At 53.9% G+C, this 23,510-nt stretch overlaps 1 protein-coding gene across 1 annotated transcript in view; it reads left to right on the top strand.

Moving 5' to 3' along the window:
* LOC137311464 (protein PAT1 homolog 1-like) overlaps positions 1 to 22,999 on the top strand; it is a 32,000-nt gene extending 9,001 nt beyond the window's left edge. The window contains exons 2-5 of the mRNA XM_067978658.1: positions 140 to 283; positions 8,402 to 8,493; positions 16,780 to 16,929; positions 22,728 to 22,999. Of these exons, the coding sequence (XP_067834759.1) occupies positions 140 to 283; positions 8,402 to 8,493; positions 16,780 to 16,929; positions 22,728 to 22,749 (408 nt within the window). The 3' untranslated portion in view covers positions 22,750 to 22,999. The remainder of the gene's footprint in view (positions 1 to 139; positions 284 to 8,401; positions 8,494 to 16,779; positions 16,930 to 22,727) is intronic.
* The last annotated feature ends 511 nt before the right edge of the window (positions 23,000 to 23,510 follow it).

The following is a 23,510-nucleotide window of genomic DNA, read 5'->3' as shown; positions in this document are numbered from 1 at the left end:
TTTTCTGATTGTCTTCATATGCAGGCACGTGCGTGTGTACCTGCTTTTGTCCGTCAGTGCGTCTGTGCGCGAGTCTGAGCCCCGTGTCTGTGCGCGCGGTTGACGTGGTGCTGTAAACCTGCCTCCCTTGCCGTTACAGATGCTGCCGTGTCTGGCCGAGCCCTGCTCCCTGCTGGTCGGCCGTCTCCCCTCCAGCGCCCTGACTGAGCTCCTGCAGCAGCTGACGGGCCCGCCTCAGTCCGGAGGCCCTGCGAGCCACTTCTCCTCCATCCTGCAGAACAAGGTACAGGGTGACGCGCAGGGGACTCGGGACATCACGTAAACTCCCGGGAGAGGCGGAAGAAGCAGAGAAAGAACCTCACGGCCAATAGGGGGAGAAACAACTCTCAAAATTCCTCCCCTCAGCCGACCGCAACCAGCCCGGGAGATCATAGAATCATAGAAGTTACAACATGGAAACAGGCCCTTCGGCCCAACATGTCCATGTCGCCCAGTTTATACCACTGAGCTAGTCCCAATTGCCTGCACTTGGCCCATATCCCTCTATACCCATCTTACCCATGTAACTGTCCAAATGCTTTTTAAAAGACAAAATTTGTACCCGCCTCTACTACTGCCTCTGGCAGCTCGTTCCAGACACTCACCACCCTTTGAGTGAAAAAATTGCCCCTCTGGACCCTTTTGTATCTCTCCCCTCTCACCTTAAATCTATGCCCCCTCGTTATCGACTCTCCTACCTTTGGGAAAAGATTTTGACTATCGACCTTATCTATGCCCCTCATTATTTTATAGACTTCTATAAGATCACCCCTTAACCTCCTACTCTCCAGGGAAAAAAGTCCCAGTCTGTCTAACCTCTCCCTGTAAGTCAAACCATCAAGTCCCGGTAGCATCCTAGTGAATCTTTTCTGCACTCTTTCTAGTTTAATAATATCCTTTCTATAATAGGGTGACCAGAACTGTACACAGTATTCCAAGTGTGGCCTTACTAATGTCTTGTACAACTTCAACAAGACATCCCAACTCCTGTATTCAATGTTCTGACCAATGAAACCAAGCATGCCGAATGCCTTCTTCACCACCCTATCCACCTGTGACTCCACTTTCAAGGAGCTATGAACCTGTACTCCTAGATCTCTTTGTTCTATAACTCTCCCCAGGCCGACTGTTATCGATAAAGATTTACCCTTGTATATGATACGATGTCTGCCCCCAGTCAGGAACCAGTCCAGCTTCCCCCCTCGAAGACGTAGAGTCAGTCAGAACCCACCACACCAGCCGCCAGTGTATCCCTCCACTCAATGGGGGGAAAAGTGGGACCGCCCAAACATCCCGTCTATTCCTACTCTCCGGTTTTGCGGAGCGTTTTGAAGGAGGGGAGAGAGAGGCGGAGAGGTTTGGGGAGGGAATTCCAGAGCTCGGGGCCCCAGGCAGCTGAAGGCACGGCCGCCAATGGCGGAGCGATGGGAATCGGGGGGGGCCAGGATTGGAGGAGGGCCGAGATCTCGGAGGTTGCAGAGATAGGGAGGGAGGCGTGGAAGGATTTTAAAATCGAGGCGTTCTCTGACCGGGAGCCAATGTGGGTCCAGCGAGCACAGCGGGGTGATAGGTGAACAGGACTCGGTGCGAGTTAGGATACGGTGGGGGGCAGCAGGGGTTTTGGAGGAGATTTATTTATATGGCGTCTTTGAGCGCCATCTGAAGAAGAGGCGTAATGGAAAGATGGATGCCCGGATAATGAAGGAGAGATATGAGGAGAGGCCGGATTGAAGGAGGCAGCTGTCTCTCTCGGGCAATGAGCCACACAGGCGTTCTGCAAAAAAAGCTAGTCAGCCTGTGTCAGCCGTGGCCCAGATGGCAGCAATGTCCCTCGCCTCTGAGTCACAAGCTCGTGGGTTCGAATCCCACTCCAGAGACTTGAGCACACAATCTGGGTCGATACTCCCAGGGTCAGTACTGAGGGAGCGCCGCACTGTCGGAGGGTCGGTACTGAGGGAGCGCCGCACTGTCGGAGGGTCAGTACTGAGGGAGCGCCGCACTGTCGGAGGGTCAGTACTGAGGGAGCGCCGCACTGTCGGAGGGTCAGTACTGAGGGAGCGCCGCACTGTCGGAGGGTCGGTACTGAGGGAGCGCCGCACTGTCGGAGGGTCGGTACTGAGGGAGCGCCGCACTGTCGGAGGGTCAGTACTGAGGGAGCGCCGCACTGTCGGAGGGTCGGTACTGAGCGAGCGCCGCACTGTCGGAGGGTCAGTGCTGAGGGAGCGCCGCGCTGTCGGAGGGTCAGTGCTGAGGGAGCGCCGCGCTGTCGGAGGGTCAGTGCTGAGGGAGCGCCGCGCTGTCGGAGGGTCGGTACTGAGGGAGCGCCGCACTGTCGGAGGGTCAGTGCTGAGGGAGCGCCGCACTGTCGGAGGGTCAGTGCTGAGGGAGTGCCGCACTGTCGGAGGGTCAGTACTGAGGGAGCGCCGCACTGTCGGAGGGTCAGTACTGAGGGAGCGCCGCACTGTCGGAGGGTCAGTACTGAGGGAGAGCCGCACTGTCGGAGGGTCGGTACTGAGGGAGCGCCGCACTGTCGGAGGGTCGGTACTGAGGGAGCGCCGCACTGTCGGAGGGTCGGTACTGAGGGAGAGCCGCACTGTCGGAGGGTCGGTACTGAGGGAGCGCCGCACTGTCGGAGGGTCGGTACTGAGGGAGCGCCGCACTGTCGGAGGGTCGGTACTGAGGGAGCGCCGCACTGTCGGAGGGTCAGTACTGAGGGAGAGCCGCACTGTCGGAGGGTCAGTACTGAGGGAGCGCCGCACTGTCGGAGGGTCAGTACTGAGGGAGCGCCGCACTGTCGGAGGGTCAGTACTGAGGGAGCGCCGCACTGTCGGAGGGTCGATACTGAGGGAGCGCCGCACTGTCGGAGGGTCGGTACTGAGGGAGCGCCGCACTGTCGGAGGGTCGGTACTGAGGGAGCGCCGCACTGTCGGAGGGTCGGTACTGAGGGAGCGCCGCACTGTCGGAGGGTCAGTACTGAGGGAGAGCCGCACTGTCGGAGGGTCAGTACTGAGGGAGCGCCGCACTGTCGGAGGGTCAGTACTGAGGGAGCGCCGCACTGTCGGAGGGTCGGTACTGAGGGAGCGCCGCACTGTCGGATGGTCGGTACTGAGGGAGCGCCGCACCGTCGGAGGGTCAGTACTGAGGGAGCGCCGCACTGTCGGATGGTCGGTACTGAGGGAGCGCCGCACTGTCGGAGGGTCAGTACCGAGGGAGTGTTGCACTGTCGGAGGGTCGGTACTGAGGGAGCGCCGCACTGTCGGAGGGTCAGTACTGAGGGAGCGCCGCACTGTGGGAGGGTCGGTACTGAGGGAGCGCTGCACTGTCGGAGGGTCGGTACTGAGGGAGCGCCGCACTGTCGGAGGGTCGGTACTGAGGGAGCGCCGCACTGTCGGAGGGTCAGTACTGAGGGAGCGCCGCACTGTCGGAGGGTCAGTACTGAGGGAGCGCCGCACTGTCGGAGGGTCAGTACTGAGGGAGCGCCGCACTGTCGGAGGGTCGGTACTGAGGGAGCGCCGCACTGTCGGAGGGTCGGTACTGAGGGAGCGCCGCACTGTCGGAGGGTCAGTACTGAGGGAGGGCCGCACTGTCGGAGGGTCGGTACTGAGGGAGGGCCGCACTGTCGGAGGGTCGGTACTGAGGGAGCGCCGCACTGTCGGAGGATCGGTACTGAGGGAGGGCCGCACTGTCGGAGGGTCGGTACTGAGGGAGCGCCGCACTGTCGGAGGGTCAGTACTGAGGGAGCGCCGCACTGTCGGAGGGTCAGTACTGAGGGAGCGCCGCACTGTCGGAGGGTCAGTACTGAGGGAGCGCCGCACTGTCGGAGGGTCGGTACTGAGGGAGCGCCGCACTGTCGGAGGGTCAGTACTGAGGGAGCGCTGCACTGTCGGAGGGTCGGTACTGAGGGAGCGCCGCACTGTCGGAGGGTCGGTACTGAGGGAGCGCCGCACTGTCGGAGGGTCGGTACTGAGGGAGCGCCGCACTGTCGGAGGGTCGGTACTGAGGGAGCGCCGCACTGTCGGAGGGTCAGTACTGAGGGAGCGCCGCACTGTCGGAGGGTCAGTACTGAGGGAGCGCCGCACTGTCGGAGGGTCGGTACTGAGGGAGTGCCGCACTGTCGGAGGGTCGGTACTGAGGGAGCGCCGCACTGTCGGAGGGTCAGTACTGAGGGAGTGCCGCACTGTCGGAGGGTCGGTACTGAGGGAGCGCCGCACTGTCGGAGGGTCAGTACTGAGGGAGCGCCGCACTGTCGGAGGGTCAGTACTGAGGGAGCGCCGCACTGTCGGAGGGTCAGTACTGAGGGAGCGCCGCACTGTCGGAGGGTCAGTACTGAGGGAGCGCCGCACTGTCGGAGGGTCAGTACTGAGGGAGCGCCGCACTGTCGGAGGGTCAGTACTGAGGGAGCGCCGCACTGTCGGAGGGTCGGTACTGAGGGAGCGCCGCACTGTCGGAGGGTCGGTACTGAGGGAGTGCCGCACTGTCGGAGGGTCGGTACTGAGGGAGCGCCGCACTGTCGGAGGGTCAGTACTGAGGGAGTGCCGCACTGTCGGAGGGTCGGTACTGAGGGAGTGCCGCACTGTCGGAGGGTCGGTACTGAGGGAGCGCCGCACTGTCGGAGGGTCAGTACTGAGGGAGCGCCGCACTGTCGGAGGGTCAGTACTGAGGGAGCGCCGCACTGTCGGAGGGTCGGTACTGAGGGAGCGCCGCACTGTCGGAGGGTCAGTACTGAGGGAGCGCCGCACTGTCGGAGGGTCGGTACTGAGGGAGCGCCGCACTGTCGGAGGGTCGGTACTGAGGGAGCGCCGCACTGTCGGAGGGTCGGTACTGAGGGAGCGCCGCACTGTCGGAGGGTCGGTACTGAGGGAGTGCCGCACTGTCGGAGGGTCGGTACTGAGGGAGCCCCGCACTGTCGGAGGGTCGGTACTGAGGGAGCGCCGCACTGTCGGAGGGTCGGTACTGAGGGAGCGCCGCACTGTCGGAGGGTCAGTACTGAGGGAGCGCCGCACTGTCGGAGGGTCGGTACTGAGGGAGCGCCGCACTGTCGGAGGGTCGGTACTGAGGGAGCGCCGCACTGTCGGAGGGTCGGTACTGAGGGAGCGCCGCACTGTCGGAGGGTCAGTACTGAGGGAGCGCCGCACTGTCGGAGGGTCGGTGCTGAGGGAGCGCCGCACTGTCGGAGGGTCGGTACTGAGGGAGCGCCGCACTGTCGGAGGGTCGGTACTGAGGGAGCGCCGCACTGTCGGAGGGTCGGTACTGAGGGAGCGCCGCACTGTCGGAGGGTCAGTGCTGAGGGAGCGCCGCACTGTCGGAGGTGCCGTCTTTCGGGATGAGACATTAAACTGAGGGCCCCGTCTGCCCCTCTCGGGTGGATGTAAAAGATCCCACGGCCCACTATTGGAAGAAGAGCAGGGGGGAGTTCTCCCCGGGGTCCTGGGCCCCGATATTTATCCCTCGACCAACATCACTAAAAAAAAAATACAGACGATCTGGGTCATTTATCACATTGCTGTTTGTGGGATCTTGCTGTGCGCAAATCAGTTTCCCACATTACAACAGTGAGCACGTCTCAGAATTGACTGGGACGCACTTTGGGGGGGTCCTGAGGCCGTGTGAAATGTCCCCATTGAAATGCGAATCCTTCAATGGGAGGGCAGCGAGGAATCGTCCGGGCCTCCTCCTGCTGAACGCCACCAGCGTGACGGCGCACTGCAGTGGCGATGCTCCCCAAGGTTGAAGAGCACGTGGCGAACGCCCCCCAGCCCCCCCCCCCCCCCTTCCCGGGGAACAGAACAGAATTCACTCTCAGCTATGTGTCTCATGTCTTCACCAGCAAAGGGGGGGGGGGGGTGGGGGGCGGTGGTGGAGGGGGAGAGGGAGAGATGGAATCCATCTCCCCACACGGATGTCCGTCCGGGGCTCTGCGGAAAGTTCCGGAAGGATAAGGTTGTCCGCCCGACAACAGGTCAGAGTGTCGGAGCCTCGGGGTGAGGGTGGGGGGCGCGGAGGCGGGAAGGCTGAGCAGAGGTTGCAGCCCAGGAGGAGACAGCTCGAGCCGTTTGTGTTCGGCCCAGGTGACCGGACAGAGCTCTCCCCAAACAGTCCCATTCCCCCCATCTCCCCCTCTCTGAAAGATCTCTCCCCACACAGTCCCATTCCCCCCTCTCCCCATTCCCCCCATCTCCCCCTCTCTCTCAAAGATCTCTCCCCACACAGTCCCATTCCCCCCTCTCCCCATTCCCCCCATCGCCCCCTCTCTGAAAGATCTCTCCCCACACAGTCCCATTCCCCCTCTCCCCATTCCCCCCATCGCCCCCTCTCTGAAAGATCTCTCCCCACACAGTCCCATTCCCCCCTCTCCCCATTCCCCCCATCGCCCCCTCTCTGAAAGATCTCTCCCCACACAGTCCCATTCCCCCCTCTCCCCATTCCCCCCATCGCCCCCTCTCTGAAAGATCTCTCCCCACACAGTCCCATTCCCCCCTCTCCCCATTCCCCCCATCGCCCCCTCTCTGAAAGATCTCTCCCCACACAGTCCCATTCCCCCTCTCCCCATTCCCCCCATCGCCCCCTCTCTCAAAGATCTCTCCCCACACAGTCCCATTCCCCCCTCTCCCCATTCCCCCCATCGCCCCCTCTCTGAAAGATCTCTCCCCACACAGTCCCATTCCCCCTCTCCCCATTCCCCCCATCGCCCCCTCTCTGAAAGATCTCTCCCCACACAGTCCCATTCCCCCTCTCCCCATTCCCCCCATCGCCCCCTCTCTCTCAAAGATCTCTCCCCACACAGTCCCATTCCCCCTCTCCCCATTCCCCCCATCGCCCCCTCTCTGAAAGATCTCTCCCCACACAGTCCCATTCCCCCCTCTCCCCATTCCCCCCATCGCCCCCTCTCTCAAAGATCTCTCCCCACACAGTCCCATTCCCCCCTCTCCCCATTCCCCCCATCGCCCCCTCTCTGAAAGATCTCTCCCCACACAGTCCCATTCCCCCCTCTCCCCATTCCCCCCATCGCCCTCTCTCTGAAAGATCTCTCCCCACACAGTCCCATTCCCCCTCTCCCCATTCCCCCCATCTCCCCCTCTCTGAAAGATCTCTCCCCACACAGTCCCATTCCCCCTCTCCCCATTCCCCCCATCTCCCCCTCTCTGAAAGATCTCTCCCCACACAGTCCCATTCCCCCTCTCCCCATTCCCCCCATCTCCCCCTCTCTGAAAGATCTCTCCCCACACAGTCCCATTCCCCCTCTCCCCATTCCCCCCATCGCCCCCTCTCTGAAAGATCTCTCCCCACACAGTCCCATTCCCCCTCTCCCCATTCCCCCCATCGCCCCCTCTCTGAAAGATCTCTCCCCACACAGTCCCATTCCCCCCTCTCCCCATTCCCCCCATCTCCCCCTCTCTGAAAGATCTCTCCCCACACAGTCCCATTCCCCCTCTCCTCATTCCCCCCATTGCCCTCTGTGCCCTCTCTCTGAAAGATCTCTCCCCTCAGTCCCATTCCCCCTCTCCCCATTCCCCCCATCGCCCCCTCTCTGAAAGATCTCTCCCCACACAGTCCCATTCCCCCCTCTCCCCATTCCCCCCATCGCCCCCTCTCTGAAAGATCTCTCCCCACACAGTCCCATTCCCCCCTCTCCCCATTCCCCCCATCGCCCCCTCTCTGAAAGATCTCTCCCCTCAGTCCCATTCCCCCTCTCCTCATTCCCCCCATCGCCCCCTGTGCCCTCTCTCTGAAAGATCTCTCCCCTCAGTCCCATTCCCCCCCCCCCCCATTCCCCCCATCGCCCCCCCGTGCCCCCTCTCTAGAAGATCTCTCCCCTCAGTCCCATTCCCCTCTCTCCCCATTCCCCCCATCGCCCCCCCGTGCCCTCTCTCTGGAAGATCTCTCCCCTCAGACCCACCCCTCTGCCCATTCCCCCCATCGCCCCCCCGTGCCCTCTCTCTCTGGAAGATCTCTCCCCTCAGTCCCATTCCCCCTCTCCCCATTCCCCCCATCGCCCCCCCGTGCCCTCTCTCTCTGAAAGATCTCTCCCCTCAGTCCCATTCCCCCTCTCCCCATTCCCCCCATCGCCCCCCCGTGCCCTCTCTCTCTGGAAGATCTCTCCCCTCAGTCCCATTCCCCCCATCGCCCCCTGTGCCCTCTCTCTCTGAAAGATCTCTCCCCTCAGTCCCATTCCCCCCTCTCCCCATCGCCCCCCCGTGCCCCCTCTCTGAAAGATCTCTCCCCTCAGTCCCACCCCTCTGCCCTCTCCCTATTCCCCCCATCGGCCCCTTTGCTGTCTCTCTCTGGGTGTGTCGAGCTATGAGGGGTGAGCTATTTTGTTTCTTGTCCAGAAGTGACCTGATTTCACTCATTCTGTTTGCAGTTCGGACTCACCTTGTTCTACATGATCCTGAGCCAAGGGGAGAGGCTGCAGAGTTCGGAGGCAGCCAGTGAGCTGGTGGAGGGTGATCGCTGGTAAGTCTGGTCCAGCGTGCGTCGAGAGGGATTCCCCCCCCGTCGCCCTGTAAATTTTCCCCCTTCGAGTATCTCTCCGATTCCCCCCTTTTGAAAGTTATTATTGAATCTGTTCCCACCGCACTTTCAGGCAGCGAATTCCAGATCATCACAACCCGCTGCGTAAAAAAACGTTCTCCTCGTCTCCCCCTCTTTCCCCGATTATCTTCAATCTGCGTCCTCTGGTTCCCGACCCTCCTGCCCACTGGGAAACACTCTCTCCTTATTTACTCTCTCAAAACCCCTCCTGATTTCGAACCCCTCGATTAAATCTCCCCTTAACCTTCTCTGTTCTAAGAACATGAGAAATAGGAGCAGGAGTCGGCCATTCGGCCCCTCGAGCCTGCTCCGCCATTCAATCAGATCATGGCCGATCTTCGACCTCAACTCCACTTTCCCGCCCGATCCCTTGATTCCCCTCGAGTCCAAAAATCCATCCATCTCAGCCTTGAATATACTCAACGTCTGATCATCCACAGCCCTCTGGGGTGGAGAATTCCAAAGATTCACAACCCTCTGAGTGAAGAAATTCCTCCTTATCTCAGTCTAGGATGGCCGACCCCTTATCCTGAGACTATGCCCCGTGGTTCTAGACTCTCCAGCCCCGGGGGAAACAGCCTCTCAGCATCGACCCTGTCAAACCCCCCTCAGAATCTTATCTGTTTCAATGAGATCGCCTCTCATTCTTCTAAACTCCAGAGAGTATCGGCCCATTCTACTCAACCTCTCCTCATAGGACAACCCTCTCATCCCAGGAATTAATCTAGTGAACCTTCATTGCACCGCCTCTAAGGCAAGTCTATCCTTCCTGAGATAAGGAGACCAAAACTGTACACAGTGCTCCAGGTGAGGTCTCTCCAAAGCCCTGTACAATTGTAGTAAGACTTCCTTACTCTTGTACTCCAACCCCCTTGCAATAAAGGCCAAGGTACCATTTGCCTTCCTAATTGCTTGCTGTACTTTGGAATTATACCCTCTATACCCAAGTCCAGGTCATTAATATATATCAAAAAGAGCAGTGGTCCTAATACTGACCCCTGGGGAACACCACTGTATACTGCCCTCCAGTCTGAAAAACAACCGTTCACCATTGCTCTCTGCTTTAAACTGCTTTGAACAAGGGAGTGAGTTACAGGCTGGAATCTAATCGAGGGGTTTGGGGTGTTTATATATAGAATAACAGATACCCGGGAGTGAGTTACAGGCAGGGACATTGTAGAGGGAGCATTACTCTGTATCTAACCCTGTACCTGACCCTGGGAGTGTTTGATGGGACAGTGCAGAGGGAACTTTACTCTGTATCTAACCCTGTACCTGACCCTGGGAGTGTTTGATGGGACAGTGTGGAGGGAGCTTTACTCTGCATCTAACCCTGTACCTGACCCTGGGAGTGTTTGATGGGACAGTGTAGAGGGAGCTTTACTCTGTATCTAACCTGTGCTGTACCTGCCCTGGGAATGTTTGATGGGACAGTGTAGAGGGAGCTTTACTCTGTATCTAACCCTGTACCTGCCCTGGGAGTGTTTGATGGGACAGTGTAGAGGGAGCTTCACTCTGTATCTAACCCTATACCTGCCCTGGGAGTGTTTGATGGGACAGTGCAGAGGGAGCTTCACTCTGTATCTAACCCTGTACCTGACCCTGGGAGTGTTTGATGGGACAGCGTAGAGGGAGCTTCACTCTGTATCTCACCCTGTACCTGACCCTGGGAGTGTTTGATGGGACAGTGTAGAGGGAGCTTTACTCTGTATCTAACCCTATACCTGCCCTGGGAGTGTTTGATGGGACAGTGCAGAGGGAGCTTCACTCTGTATCTCACCCTGTACCTGACCCTGGGAGTGTTTGATGGGACAGTGTAGAGGGAGCTTTACTCTGTATCTAACCCTGTACCTGACCCTGGGAGTGTTTGATGGGACAGTGTGGAGGGAGCTTTACTCTGTATCTAACCCTGTACCTGACCCTGGGAGTGTTTGATGGGACAGTGTAGAGGGAGCTTTACTCTGTATCTAACCCTGTACCTGACCCTGGGAGTGTTTGATGGGACAGTGTAGAGGGAGCTTTACTCTGTATCTAACCCTGTACCTGACCCTGGGAGTGTTTGATGGGACAGTGTAGAGGGAGCTTTACTCTGTATCTCACCCTGTACCTGACCCTGGGAGTGTTTGATGGGACAGTGTAGAGGGAGCTTTACTCTGTATCTAACCCTGTACCTGACCCTGGGAGTGTTTGATGGGACAGTGTGGAGGGAGCTTTACTCTGTATCTAACCCTGTACCTGACCCTGGGAGTGTTTGATGGGACAGTGTAGAGGGAGCTTTACTCTGTATCTAACCCTGTACCTGACCCTGGGAGTGTTTGATGGGACAGTGCAGAGGGAGCTTTACTCTGTATCTAACCCTGTACCTGCCCCTGGGAGTGTTTGACGGGACAGTGTAGAGGGAGCTTCACTCTGTATCTAACCCTGTACCTGACCCTGGGAGTGTTTGATGGGACAGTGTAGAGGGAGCTTCACTCTGTATCTCACCCTGTACCTGACCCTGGGAGTGTTTGATGGGACAGTGTAGAGGGAGCTTTACTCTGCATCTAACCCTGTACCTGCCCTGGGAGTGTTTGATGGGACAGTGTAGAGGGAGCTTCACTCTGTATCTAACCCTATACCTGCCCTGGGAGTGTTTGATGGGACAGTGTAGAGGGAGCTTTACTCTGTATCTAACCCTGTACCTGACCCTGGGAGTGTTTGATGGGACAGTGTAGAGGGAGCTTTACTCTGTATCTAACCCCTGTACCTGACCCTGGGAGTGTTTGATGGGACAGTGTAGAGGGAGCTTTACTCTGTATCTAACCCTGTACCTGACCCTGGGAGTGTTTGATGGGACAGTGTAGAGGGAGCTTTACTCTGTATCTAACCCCTGTACCTGACCCTGGGAGTGTTTGATGGGACAGTGCAGAGGGAGCTTTTGTCATAGAGTCATAGAGTTATACAGCACGGATAGAGGCCCTTCGGCCCATCGTGCCCGCGCCGGCCATCAGCCCTGTCTACTCTAATCCCATATTCCAGCATTTGGTCCGTAGCCTTGTATGCTATGGCATTTCAAGTGCTCATCCAAATGCTTCTTGAATGTTGTGAGGGTTCCTGCCTCCACAACCCTCTCAGGCAGTGAGTTCCAGACTCCAACCACCCTCTGGGTGAAAAAGTTCTTTCTCAAATCCCCTCTAAACCTCCCGCCTTTTACCTTGAATCTATGTCCCCTTGTTATAGAACCCTCAACGAAGGGAAAAAGCTCCTTAGTATCCATCCTATCTGTGCCCCTCATAATTTTGTACACCTCAATCATGTCCCCCCTCAGCCTCCTCTGCTCCAAGGAAAACAAACCCAATCTTCCCAGTCTCTCTTCATAGCTGAAGTGCTCCAGCCCTGGTAACATCCTGGTGAATCTCCTCTGCACCCTCTCCAAAGCGATCACATCCTTCCTGTAGTGTGGCGACCAGAACTGCACACAGTACTCCAGCTGTGGCCTAACCAGTGTTTTATACGGCTCCATCATAACCTCCTTGCTCTTATATTCTATGCCTCGGCTAATAAAGGCAAGTATCCCATATGCCTTCTTTACCACCTTATCGACCTGTTCCGCCGCCTTCAGGGATCTGTGAACTTGCACACCAAGATCCCTCTGACCCTCTGTCTTGCCTCGGGTCCTCCCATTCATTGTGTATTCCCTTGCCTTGTTAGTCCCTCCAAAGTGCATCACCTCGCACTTTTCCGGGTTAAATTCCATTTGCCACTGTTCCGCCCATCTGACCAACCCATCTATATCGTCCTGCAGACTGAGGCTATCCTCCTCGCTATTTACCACCCTACCAATTTTTGTACAGGGTTAGATACTCTGTATCTAACCCTGTACCTGACCCTGGGAGTGTTTGATGGGACAGTGTAGAGGGAGCTTTACTCTGTATCTAACCCTGGACCTGACCCTGGGAGTGTTTGATGGGACAGTGCAGAGGGAGCTTTACTCTGTATCTAACCCTGTACCTGACCCTGGGAGTGTTTGACGGGACAGTGTAGAGGGAGCTTTACTCTGTCTCTAACCCTGTACCTGCCCCTGGGAGTGTTTGACGGGACAGTGTAGAGGGAGCTTTACTCTGTATCTAACCCTGTACCTGACCCTGGGAGTGTTTGACGGGACAGTGTAGAGGGAGCTTTACTCTGTATCTAACCCTGTACCTGACCCTGGGAGTGTTTGACGGGACAGTGTAGAGGGAGCTTTACTTTGTATCTAACCCTGTACCTGACCCTGGGAGTGTTTGATGGGACAGTGCAGAGGGAGCTTTACTCTGTATCTAACCCTGTACCTGACCCTGGGAGTGTTTGACGGGACAGTGTAGAGGGAGCTTTACTCTGTATCTAACCCTGTACCTGCCCCTGGGAGTGTTTGACGGGACAGTGTAGAGGGAGCTTTACTCTGTATCTAACCCTGTACCTGACCCTGGGAGTGTTTGACGGGACAGTGTAGAGGGAGCTTTACTCTGTATCTAACCCTGTACCTGACCCTGGGAGTGTTTGATGGGACAGTGTAGAGGGAGCTTTACTCTGTATCTAACCCTGGACCTGACCCTGGGAGTGTTTGATGGGACAGTGCAGAGGGAGCTTTACTCTGTATCTAACCCTGTACCTGACCCTGGGAGTGTTTGACGGGACAGTGTAGAGGGAGCTTTACTCTGTCTCTAACCCTGTACCTGCCCCTGGGAGTGTTTGACGGGACAGTGTAGAGGGAGCTTTACTCTTTATCTAACCCTGTACCTGACCCTGGGAGTGTTTGACGGTACAGTGTAGAGGGAGCTTTACTCTGTATCTAACCCTGTACCTGACCCTGGGAGTGTTTGACGGGACAGTGTAGAGGGAGCTTTACTCTGTATCTAACCCTGTACCTGACCCTGGGAGTGTTTGATGGGACAGTGCAGAGGGAGCTTTACTCTGTATCTAACCCTGTACCTGACCCTGGGAGTGTTTGATGGGACTGTGTAGAGGGAGCTTTACTCTGTATCTAACCCTGTACCTGACCCTGGGGGTGTTTGATGGGACAGTGTAGAGGGAGCTTTACTCTGTATCTAACCCTGTACCTGACCCTGGGAGTGTTTGATGGGACAGTGTCGAGGGAGCTTTACTCTGTATCTAACCCTGTACCTGACCCTGGGAGTGTTTGACGGGACAGTGTAGAGGGAGCTTTACTCTGTATCTAACCCTGTACCTGACCCTGGGAGTGTTTGATGGGACAGTGTCGAGGGAGCTTTACTCTGTATCTAACCCTGTACCTGACCCTGGGAGTGTTTGACGGGACAGTGTAGAGGGAGCTTTACTCTGTATCTAACCCTATACCTGCCCTGGGAGTGTTTGATGGGACAGTGTAGAGGGAGCTTTACTCTGTATCTCACCCTGTACCTGACCCTGGGAGTGTTTGATGGGACAGTGTCGAGGGAGCTTTACTCTGTATCTAACCCTGTACCTGACCCTGGGAGTGTTTGATGGGACAGTGTAGAGGGAGCTTTACTCTGTATCTAACCCTGTACCTGACCCTGGGAGTGTTTGATGGGACAGTGTGGAGGGAGCTTTACTCTGTATCTAACCCTGTACCTGACCCTGGGAGTGTTTGATGGGACAGTGTAGAGGGAGCTTTACTCTGTATCTAACCCTGTACCTGACCCTGGGAGTGTTTGACGGGACAGTGTAGAGGGAGCTTTACTCTGTATCTAACCCCCTGTACCTGACCCTGGGAGTGTTTGATGGGACAGTGTAGAGGGAGCTTTACTCTGTATCTAACCCTGTACCTGACACTGGGAGTGTTTGATGGGACAGTGTAGAGGGAGCTTTACTCTGTATCTAACCCTGCACCTGACCCTGGGAGTGTTTGATGGGACAGTGTAGAGGGAGCTTTACTCTGTATCTAACCCTGTACCTGACCCTGGGAGTGTTTGATGGGACAGTGTAGAGGGAGCTTTACTCTGTATCTAACCCTGTACCTGACCCTGGGAGTGTTTGATGGGACAGTGTAGAGGGAGCTTTACTCTGTATCTAACCCTGTACCTGACCCTGGGAGTGTTTGATGGGACAGTGTAGAGGGAGCTTTACTCTGTATCTAACCCTGCACCTGACCCTGGGAGTGTTTGATGGGACAGTGTAGAGGGAGCTTTACTCTGTATCTAACCCTGTACCTGACCCTGGGAGTGTTTGATGGGACAGTGTAGAGGGAGCTTTACTCTGTATCTAACCCTGTACCTGACCCTGGGAGTGTTTGATGGGACAGTGTAGAGGGAGCTTTACTCTGTATCTAACCCTGTACCTGACCCTGGGAGTGTTTGATGGGACAGTGTCGAGGGAGCTTTACTCTGTATCTAACCCTGTACCTGACCCTGGGAGTGTTTGACGGGACAGTGTAGAGGGAGCTTTACTCTGTATCTAACCCTGTACCTGACCCTGGGAGTGTTTGATGGGACAGTGTCGAGGGAGCTTTACTCTGTATCTAACCCTGTACCTGACCCTGGGAGTGTTTGACGGGACAGTGTAGAGGGAGCTTTACTCTGTATCTAACCCTATACCTGCCCTGGGAGTGTTTGATGGGACAGTGTAGAGGGAGCTTTACTCTGTATCTCACCCTGTACCTGACCCTGGGAGTGTTTGATGGGACAGTGTCGAGGGAGCTTTACTCTGTATCTAACCCTGTACCTGACCCTGGGAGTGTTTGATGGGACAGTGTAGAGGGAGCTTTACTCTGTATCTAACCCTGTACCTGACCCTGGGAGTGTTTGATGGGACAGTGTGGAGGGAGCTTTACTCTGTATCTAACCCTGTACCTGACCCTGGGAGTGTTTGATGGGACAGTGTAGAGGGAGCTTTACTCTGTATCTAACCCTGTACCTGACCCTGGGAGTGTTTGACGGGACAGTGTAGAGGGAGCTTTACTCTGTATCTAACCCTGTACCTGACCCTGGGAGTGTTTGATGGGACAGTGTAGAGGGAGCTTTACTCTGTATCTAACCCTGTACCTGACCCTGGGAGTGTTTGATGGGACAGTGCAGAGGGAGCTTTACTCTGTATCTAACCCTGTACCTGACCCTGGGGGTGTTTGACGGGACAGTGTGGAGGGAGCTTTACTCTGTATCTAACCCTGTACCTGACCCTGGGAGTGTTTGATGGGACAGTGTAGAGGGAGCTTTACTCTGTATCTAACCCTGTACCTGACCCTGGGAGTGTTTGACGGGACAGTGTAGAGGGAGCTTTACTCTGTATCTAACCCTGTACCTGACCCTGGGAGTGTTTGACGGGACAGTGTAGAGGGAGCTTTACTCTGTATCTAACCCTGTACCTGACCCTGGGAGTGTTTGATGGGACAGTGTAGAGGGAGCTTCACTCTGTATCTAACCCTGTACCTGACCCTGGGAGTGTTTGATGGGACAGTGTAGAGGGAGCTTTACTCTGTATCTAACCCTGTACCTGCCCTGGGAGTGTTTGATGGGACAGTGTAGAGGGAGCTTTACTCTGTATCTAACCCTGTACCTGACCCTGGGAGTGTTTGATGGGACAGTGTGGAGGGAGCTTTACTCTGTATCTAACCCTGTACCTGACCCTGGGAGTGTTTGATGGGACAGTGTGGAGGGAGCTTTACTCTGTATCTAACCCTGTACCTGACCCTGGGAGTGTTTGATGGGACAGTGTAGAGGGAGCTTTACTCTGTATCTAACCCTGTACCTGACCCTGGGAGTGTTTGATGGGACAGTGTGGAGGGAGCTTTACTCTGTATCTAACCCTGTACCTGACCCTGGGAGTGTTTGATGGGACAGTGTAGAGGGAGCTTTACTCTGTATCTAACCCTGTACCTGACCCTGGGAGTGTTTGATGGGACAGTGTAGAGGGAGCTTTACTCTGTATCTAACCCTGTACCTGACCCTGGGAGTGTTTGATGGGACAGTGTGGAGGGAGCTTTACTCTGTATCTAACCCTGTACCTGACCCTGGGAGTGTTTGATGGGACAGTGTGGAGGGAGCTTTACTCTGTATCTAACCCTGTACCTGACCCTGGGAGTGTTTGATGGGACAGTGTGGAGGGAGCTTTACTCTGTATCTAACCCTGGGAGTCGTGGTGTCCTCGAGCGGTGGGTTCGAGGGGCAGTTGGAAAGGTTGGTGGGAGGGCGAACTGTCTGAACGCAGCCCCGGTTGATCTGATTGCTCGCTCCCTGTGTTCTCGACTGTGTGCAGGACCGAGCTGGTGTTCGCCGTAACCCGGGAGCTCCTGAATGTGCCGGAGGCCTCGCTGGCTAAGCCCTCGTACACGCCCAGCAACCTCCTGGCGCTGTTCTCCCAATACGTGGACAGGCAGACGCTCAACGTGCTGGAGTCAAAATTACAGTGAGTATCGGTGGGAAGGGGTCACGAGAATTCTGGTGCTGGAGTCAAAAAGATTAAATACTCCCATTGATATAGCGCCTTCCATAATCTCAGGACGTCCCAAAGTGTTTCACAGTCGATGACTTAGTTTATGAATGAATGGGAAGGGGTTTGATCCATTGGGGATTATATTTGGTGGGAATGAATGGGAAGGGGTTTGATCCATTGGGGATTGTGTTTGGTGGGAATGAATGGGAAGGGGTTTGGTCCATTGGGGATTATATTTGGTGGGAATGAATGGGAAGGGGTTTGATCCATTGGGGATTATATGTGGTGGGAATGAATGGGAAGGGGTTTGGTCCATTGGGGATTATATTTGATGGGAATGAATGGGAAGGGGTTTGGTCCATTGGGGATTATATTTGGTGGGAATGAATGGGAAGGGGTTTGGTCCATTGGGGATTATATTTGGTGGGAATGAATGGGAAGGGGTTTGATCCATTGGGGATTGTGTTTGGTGGGAATGAATGGGAAGGGGTTTGGTCCATTGGGAGTGTGTTTGGTGGGAATGAATGGGAAGGGGTTTGGTCCATTGGGGATTATATTTGATGGGAATGAATGGGAAGGGGTTTGGTCCATTGGGGATTATATTTGGTGGGAATGAATGGGAAGGGGTTTGGTCCATTGGGGATTATATTTGGTGGGAATGAATGGGAAGGGGTTTGGTCCATTGGGGATTATATTTGGTGGGAATGAATGGGAAGGGGTTTGATCCATTGGGGATTGTGTTTGGTGGGAATGAATGGGAAGGGGTTTGGTCCATTGGGGATTATATTTGATGGGAATGAATGGGAAGGGGTTTGGTCCATTGGGGATTATATTTGGTGGGAATGAATGGGAAGGGGTTTGGTCCATTGGGGATTATATTTGGTGGGAATGAATGGGAAGGGGTTTGGTCCATTGGGGATTGTGTTTGGTGGGAATGAATGGGAAGGGGTTTGGTCCATTGGGGATTATATTTGATGGGAATGAATGGGAAGGGGTTTGGTCCATTGGGGATTATATTTGATGGGAATGAATGGGAAGGGGTTTGGTCCATTGGGGATTATATTTGGTGGGAATGAATGGGAAGGGGTTTGATCCATTGGGGATTATATTTGGTGGGAATGAATGGGAAGGGGTTTGGTCCATTGGGGATTATATTTGGTGGGAATGAATGGGAAGGGGTTTGATCCATTGGGGATTATATTTGGTGGGAATGAATGGGAAGGGGTTTGGTCCATTGGGGATTATATTTGGTGGGAATGAATGGGAAGGGGTTTGGTCCATTGGGGATTATATTTGGTGGGAATGAATGGGAAGGGGTTTGATCCATTGGGAGTGTGTTTGGTGGGAATGGGAAACCCATTGGGGATTGTGATTGGTGGGAATGAATGGGAAGGGGTTTGGTCCATTGGGGATTGTGATTGGTGGGAATGAATGGGAAGGGGTTTGGTCCATTGGGGATTATATTTGGTGGGAATGAATGGGAAGGGGTTTGGTCCATTGGGGATTATATTTGGTGGGAATGAATGGGAAGGGGTTTGGTCCATTGGGGATTATATTTGGTGGGAATGAATGGGAAGGGGTTTGATCCATTGGGGATTATATTTGGTGGGAATGAATGGGAAGTGGTTTGGTCCATTGGGGATTGTGTTTGGTGGGAATGAATGGGAAGGGGTTTGATCCATTCGGGATTATATTTGGTGGGAATGAATGGGAAGGGGTTTGATCCATTGGGGATTATATTTGGTGGGAATGAATGGGAAGGGGTTTGATCCATTGGGAGTGTGTTTGGTGGGAATGAATGGGAAGGGGTTTGGTCCATTGGGGATTATATTTGGTGGGAATGAATGGGAAGGGGTTTGATCCATTGGGGATTATATTTGGTGGGAATGAATGGGAAGGGGTTTGGTCCATTGGGGATTATATTTGATGGGAATGAATGCGAAGGGGTCTGGTCCATTGGGGATTATATTTGGTGGGAATGAATGGGAAGGGGTTTGGTCCATTGGGGATTATATTTGGTGGGAATGAATGGGAAGGGGTTTGATCCATTGGGGATTATATTTGGTGGGAATGAATGGGAAGGGGTTTGGTCCATTGGGGATTATATTTGGTGGGAATGAATGGGAAGGGGTTTGGTCCATTGGAGATTATATTTGATGGGAATGAATGGGAAGGGGTTTGATCCATTGGGGATTGTGTTTGGTGGGAATGAATGGGAAGGGGTTTGGTCCATTGGGGATTATATTTGATGGGAATGAATGGGAAGGGGTTTGGTCCATTGGGGATTATATTTGATGGGAATGAATGGGAAGGGGTTTGGTCCATTGGGGATTGTGATTGGTGGGAATGAATGGGAAGGGGTTTGGTCCATTGGGGATTATATTTGGTGGGAATGAATGGGAAGGGGTTTGGTCCATTGGGGATTATATTTGGTGGGAATGAATGGGAAGGGGTTTGATCCATTGGGGATTATATTTGGTGGGAATGAATGGGAAGGGGTTTGGTCCATTGGGGATTGTGTTTGGTGGGAATGAATGGGAAGGGGTTTGATCCATTGGGGATTATATTTGGTGGGAATGAATGGGAAGGGGTTTGATCCATTGGGGATTATATTTGGTGGGAATGAATGGGAAGGGGTTTGATCCATTGGGAGTGTGTTTGGTGGGAATGAATGGGAAGGGGTTTGATCCATTGGGAGTGTGTTTGGTGGGAATGAATGGGAAGGGGTTTGGTCCATTGTGGATTATATTTGGTGGGAATGAATGGGAAGGGGTTTGATCCATTGGGGATTATATTTGGTGGGAATGAATGGGAAGGGGTTTGGTCCATTGGGGATTATATTTGATGGGAATGAATGGGAAGGGGTTTGGTCCATTGGGGATTATATTTGGTGGGAATGAATGGGAAGGGGTTTGGTCCATTGGGGATTATATTTGGTGGGAATGAATGGGAAGGGGTTTGATCCATTGGGGATTATATTTGGTGGGAATGAATGGGAAGGGGTTTGGTCCATTGGGGATTATATTTGGTGGGAATGAATGGGAAGGGGTTTGGTCCATTGGAGATTATATTTGATGGGAATGAATGGGAAGGGGTTTGATCCATTGGGGATTGTGTTTGGTGGGAATGAATGGGAAGGGGTTTGGTCCATTGGGGATTATATTTGGTGGGAATGAATGGGAAGGGGTTTGGTCCATTGGGGATTATATTTGATGGGAATGAATGGGAAGGGGTTTGGTCCATTGGGGATTGTGTTTGGTGGGAATGAATGGGAAGGGGTTTGGTCCATTGGGGATTATATTTGATGGGAATGAATGGGAAGGCGTTTGATCCATTGGAGATTATATTTGGTGGGAATGAATGGGAAGGGGTTTGATCCATTGGGGATTATATTTGGTGGGAAAGAATGGGAAGGGGTTTGATCCATTGGGGATTATATTTGGTGGGAATGAATGGGAAGGGGTTTGGTCCATTGGGGATTGTGATTGGTGGGAATGAATGGGAAGGGGTTTGGTCCATTGGGGATTATATTTGGTGGGAATGAATGGGAAGGGGTTTGGTCCATTGGGGATTGTGATTGGTGGGAATGAATGGGAAGGGGTTTGATCCATTGGGGATTATATTTGGTGGGAATGAATGGGAAGGGGTTTGATCCATTGGGGATTATATTTGGTGGGAATGAATGGGAAGGGGTTTGGTCCATTGGGGATTGTGATTGGTGGGAATGAATGGGAAGGGGTTTGATCCATTGGGGATTATATTTGGTGGGAATGAATGGGAAGGGGTTTGATCCATTGGGGATTGTGTTTGGTGGGAATGAATGGGAAGGGGTTTGATCCATTGGAGATTATATTTGGTGGGAATGAATGGGAAGGGGTTTGGTCCATTGGGGATTATATTTGGTGGGAATGAATGGGAAGGGGTTTGGTCCATTGGGGATTATATTTGGTGGGAATGAATGGGAAGGGGTTTGGTCCATTGGAGATTATATTTGGTGGGAATGAATGGGAAGGGGTTTGGTCCATTGGGGATTATATTTGATGGGAATGAATGGGAAGGGGTTTGATCCATTGGGTATTATATTTGGTGGGAATGAATGGGAAGGGGTTTGGTCCATTGGGGATTATATTTGGTGGGAATGAATGGGAAGGGGTTTGATCCATTGGGGATTGTGATTGGTGGGAATGAATGGGAAGGGGTTTGATCCATTGGGGATTATATTTGGTGGGAATGAATGGGAAGGGGTTTGATCCATTGGGGATTATATTTGGTGGGAATGAATGGGAAGGGGTTTGGTCCATTGGGGATTATATTTGTTGGGAATGAATGGGAAGGGGTTTGATCCATTGGGGATTATATTTGGTGGGAATGAATGGGAAGGGGTTTGGTCCATTGGGGATTATATTTGATGGGAATGAATGGGAAGGGGTTTGATCCATTGGGGATTACATTTGATTGGAATGAATGGGAAGGGGTTTGGTCCATTGGGGATTATATTTGGTGGGAATGAATGGGAAGGGTTTGATCCATTGGGGATTATATTTGGTGGGAATGAATGGGAAGGGGTTTGTTCCATTGGGAGTGTGTTTGGTGGGAATGAACGGGAAAGGGTTTGATCCATTGGGGATTATATTTGGTGGGAATGAACGGGAAAGGGTTTGGTCCATTGGGGATTATATTTGATGGGAATGAATGGGAAGGGGTTTGATCCATTGGGGATTCTATTTGATGGGAATGAATGGGAAGGGGTTTGGTCCATTGGGGATTATATTTGATGGGAATGAATGGGAAGGGGTTTGATCCATTGGGGATTATATTTGGTGGGAATGAATGGGAAGGGGTTTGGTCCATTGGGGATTATATTTGGTGGGAATGAACGGGAAAGGGTTTGATCCATTGGGGATTATATTTGGTGGGAATGAACGGGAAAGGGTTTGATCCATTGGGGATTATATTTGATGGGAATGAACGGGAAAGGGTTTGATCCATTGGGGATTATATTTGGTGGGAATGAACGGGAAAGGGTTTGATCCATTGGGGATTATATTTGATGGGAATGAACGGGAAAGGGTTTGATCCATTGGGGATTATATTTGGTGGGAATGAACGGGAAAGGGTTTGATCCATTGGGGATTATATTTGATGGGAATGAACGGGAAAGGGTTTGATCCATTGGGGATTATATTTGGTGGGAATGAACGGGAAAGGGTTTGATCCATTGGGGATTATATTTGATGGGAATGAACGGGAAAGGGTTTGATCCATTGGGGATTATATTTGGTGGGAATGAACGGGACAGGGTTTGATCCATTGGGGATTATATTTGATGGGAATGAACGGGAAAGGGTTTGATCCATTGGGGATTATATTTGGTGGGAATGAACGGGAAAGGTTTTGATCCATTGGGGATTATATTTGATGGGAATGAACGGGAAAGGGTTTGATCCATTGGGGATTGTGTTTGGTGGGAATGAACGGGAAAGGGTTTGATCCATTGGTCTGACCCCACCGCCCCAGAGAGAGGATCCCTTCACCCCCTCTGTCTGTTGCTGGATTGGACCCCCCAGATGCCAGAGATTGAAAGGTCAACATCTGTCTCAGTCTCTCACCCCCGATTCCCCGCTACGATTATACGCCACCTGTTTCTTGGCTGTACTGGTTTTGGTTCTCGCTGGCTTATGATTGCCGGTTACTCACCTATCCCATTGGTAGCGGCTCACGCTCACATCTGCTACTTTCTCTCTCTCTCTCTCTCTCTCCCCCCACGGTAGGCTCTCCGCAAAGCCACGATAGAAGACGGCGCAGCAGCAGCACCGCGCCATGGAGCCAACGAGAGGTCTCCGGCTGTCCGCCACGACACCCACCCACCAGCCCGCGCAGGGCCCCCTGTTCCCGGCCTGCACGGACGGGCGGAGACGGCGCACGCGTTCCAATAAAACCGACCATTTCCTACTTTCTGTTTCTGAGACCAGGGAGGACCCTGGGCCGAGAAGGAAGCTGGCTCTGCTCTTCGCTGACCTGGTGTGGAGGAGCATTGAGGGGCGTGGGGGGGCGGAGGGAGGGAGGGGCTGGTACTTCGTGTATGAGGTGTCGCCGGGACTCTCTGGTTTGGAAGAGCGGGCTGTTCTTGGGCGGGTTTGGGGGGGGGCGGTGGGATTGATGCCTCCTGAAATCTCTCGGCCTGGTTCGCGGGATTGCGTGTTTCGGGGGCGGGGGGGTGTTTCTCGATCGCCGGGAAGGCTGCTCAGAGGGGCTGGGAGTGCCAGCGAAGGGGAAAGCCAGTGAGCACGTGCGCAGTTGTCACGGCGATAACTGTACAGAATGAACGCAGTCCGGAGATTATCGCCGTCAAAGATCAGCGCTCGCGCGGAAATTGGCTTTGGTTTCGCGGCCAGTTGGCGTTGAATTCACGTCCGATTCATCATGGATTTCAAATCACGTTGAATTCACATCCAATTGGCGTTGAATTCACATCCAAGTAATCATGAATTTCAATTCAAGTTGAATTCGCATCCGATTCACGATGAATTTCAATTCGGAGCGAATTCGCATCC

Source organism: Heptranchias perlo, unplaced genomic scaffold (genome assembly GCF_035084215.1).
Source record: "Heptranchias perlo isolate sHepPer1 unplaced genomic scaffold, sHepPer1.hap1 HAP1_SCAFFOLD_341, whole genome shotgun sequence".
NCBI lineage: Eukaryota > Metazoa > Chordata > Chondrichthyes > Hexanchiformes > Hexanchidae > Heptranchias > Heptranchias perlo.
The sequence above is the reverse complement of the archived record's forward strand: the minus strand, read 5'-3'. Positions and strand labels throughout refer to the sequence as shown.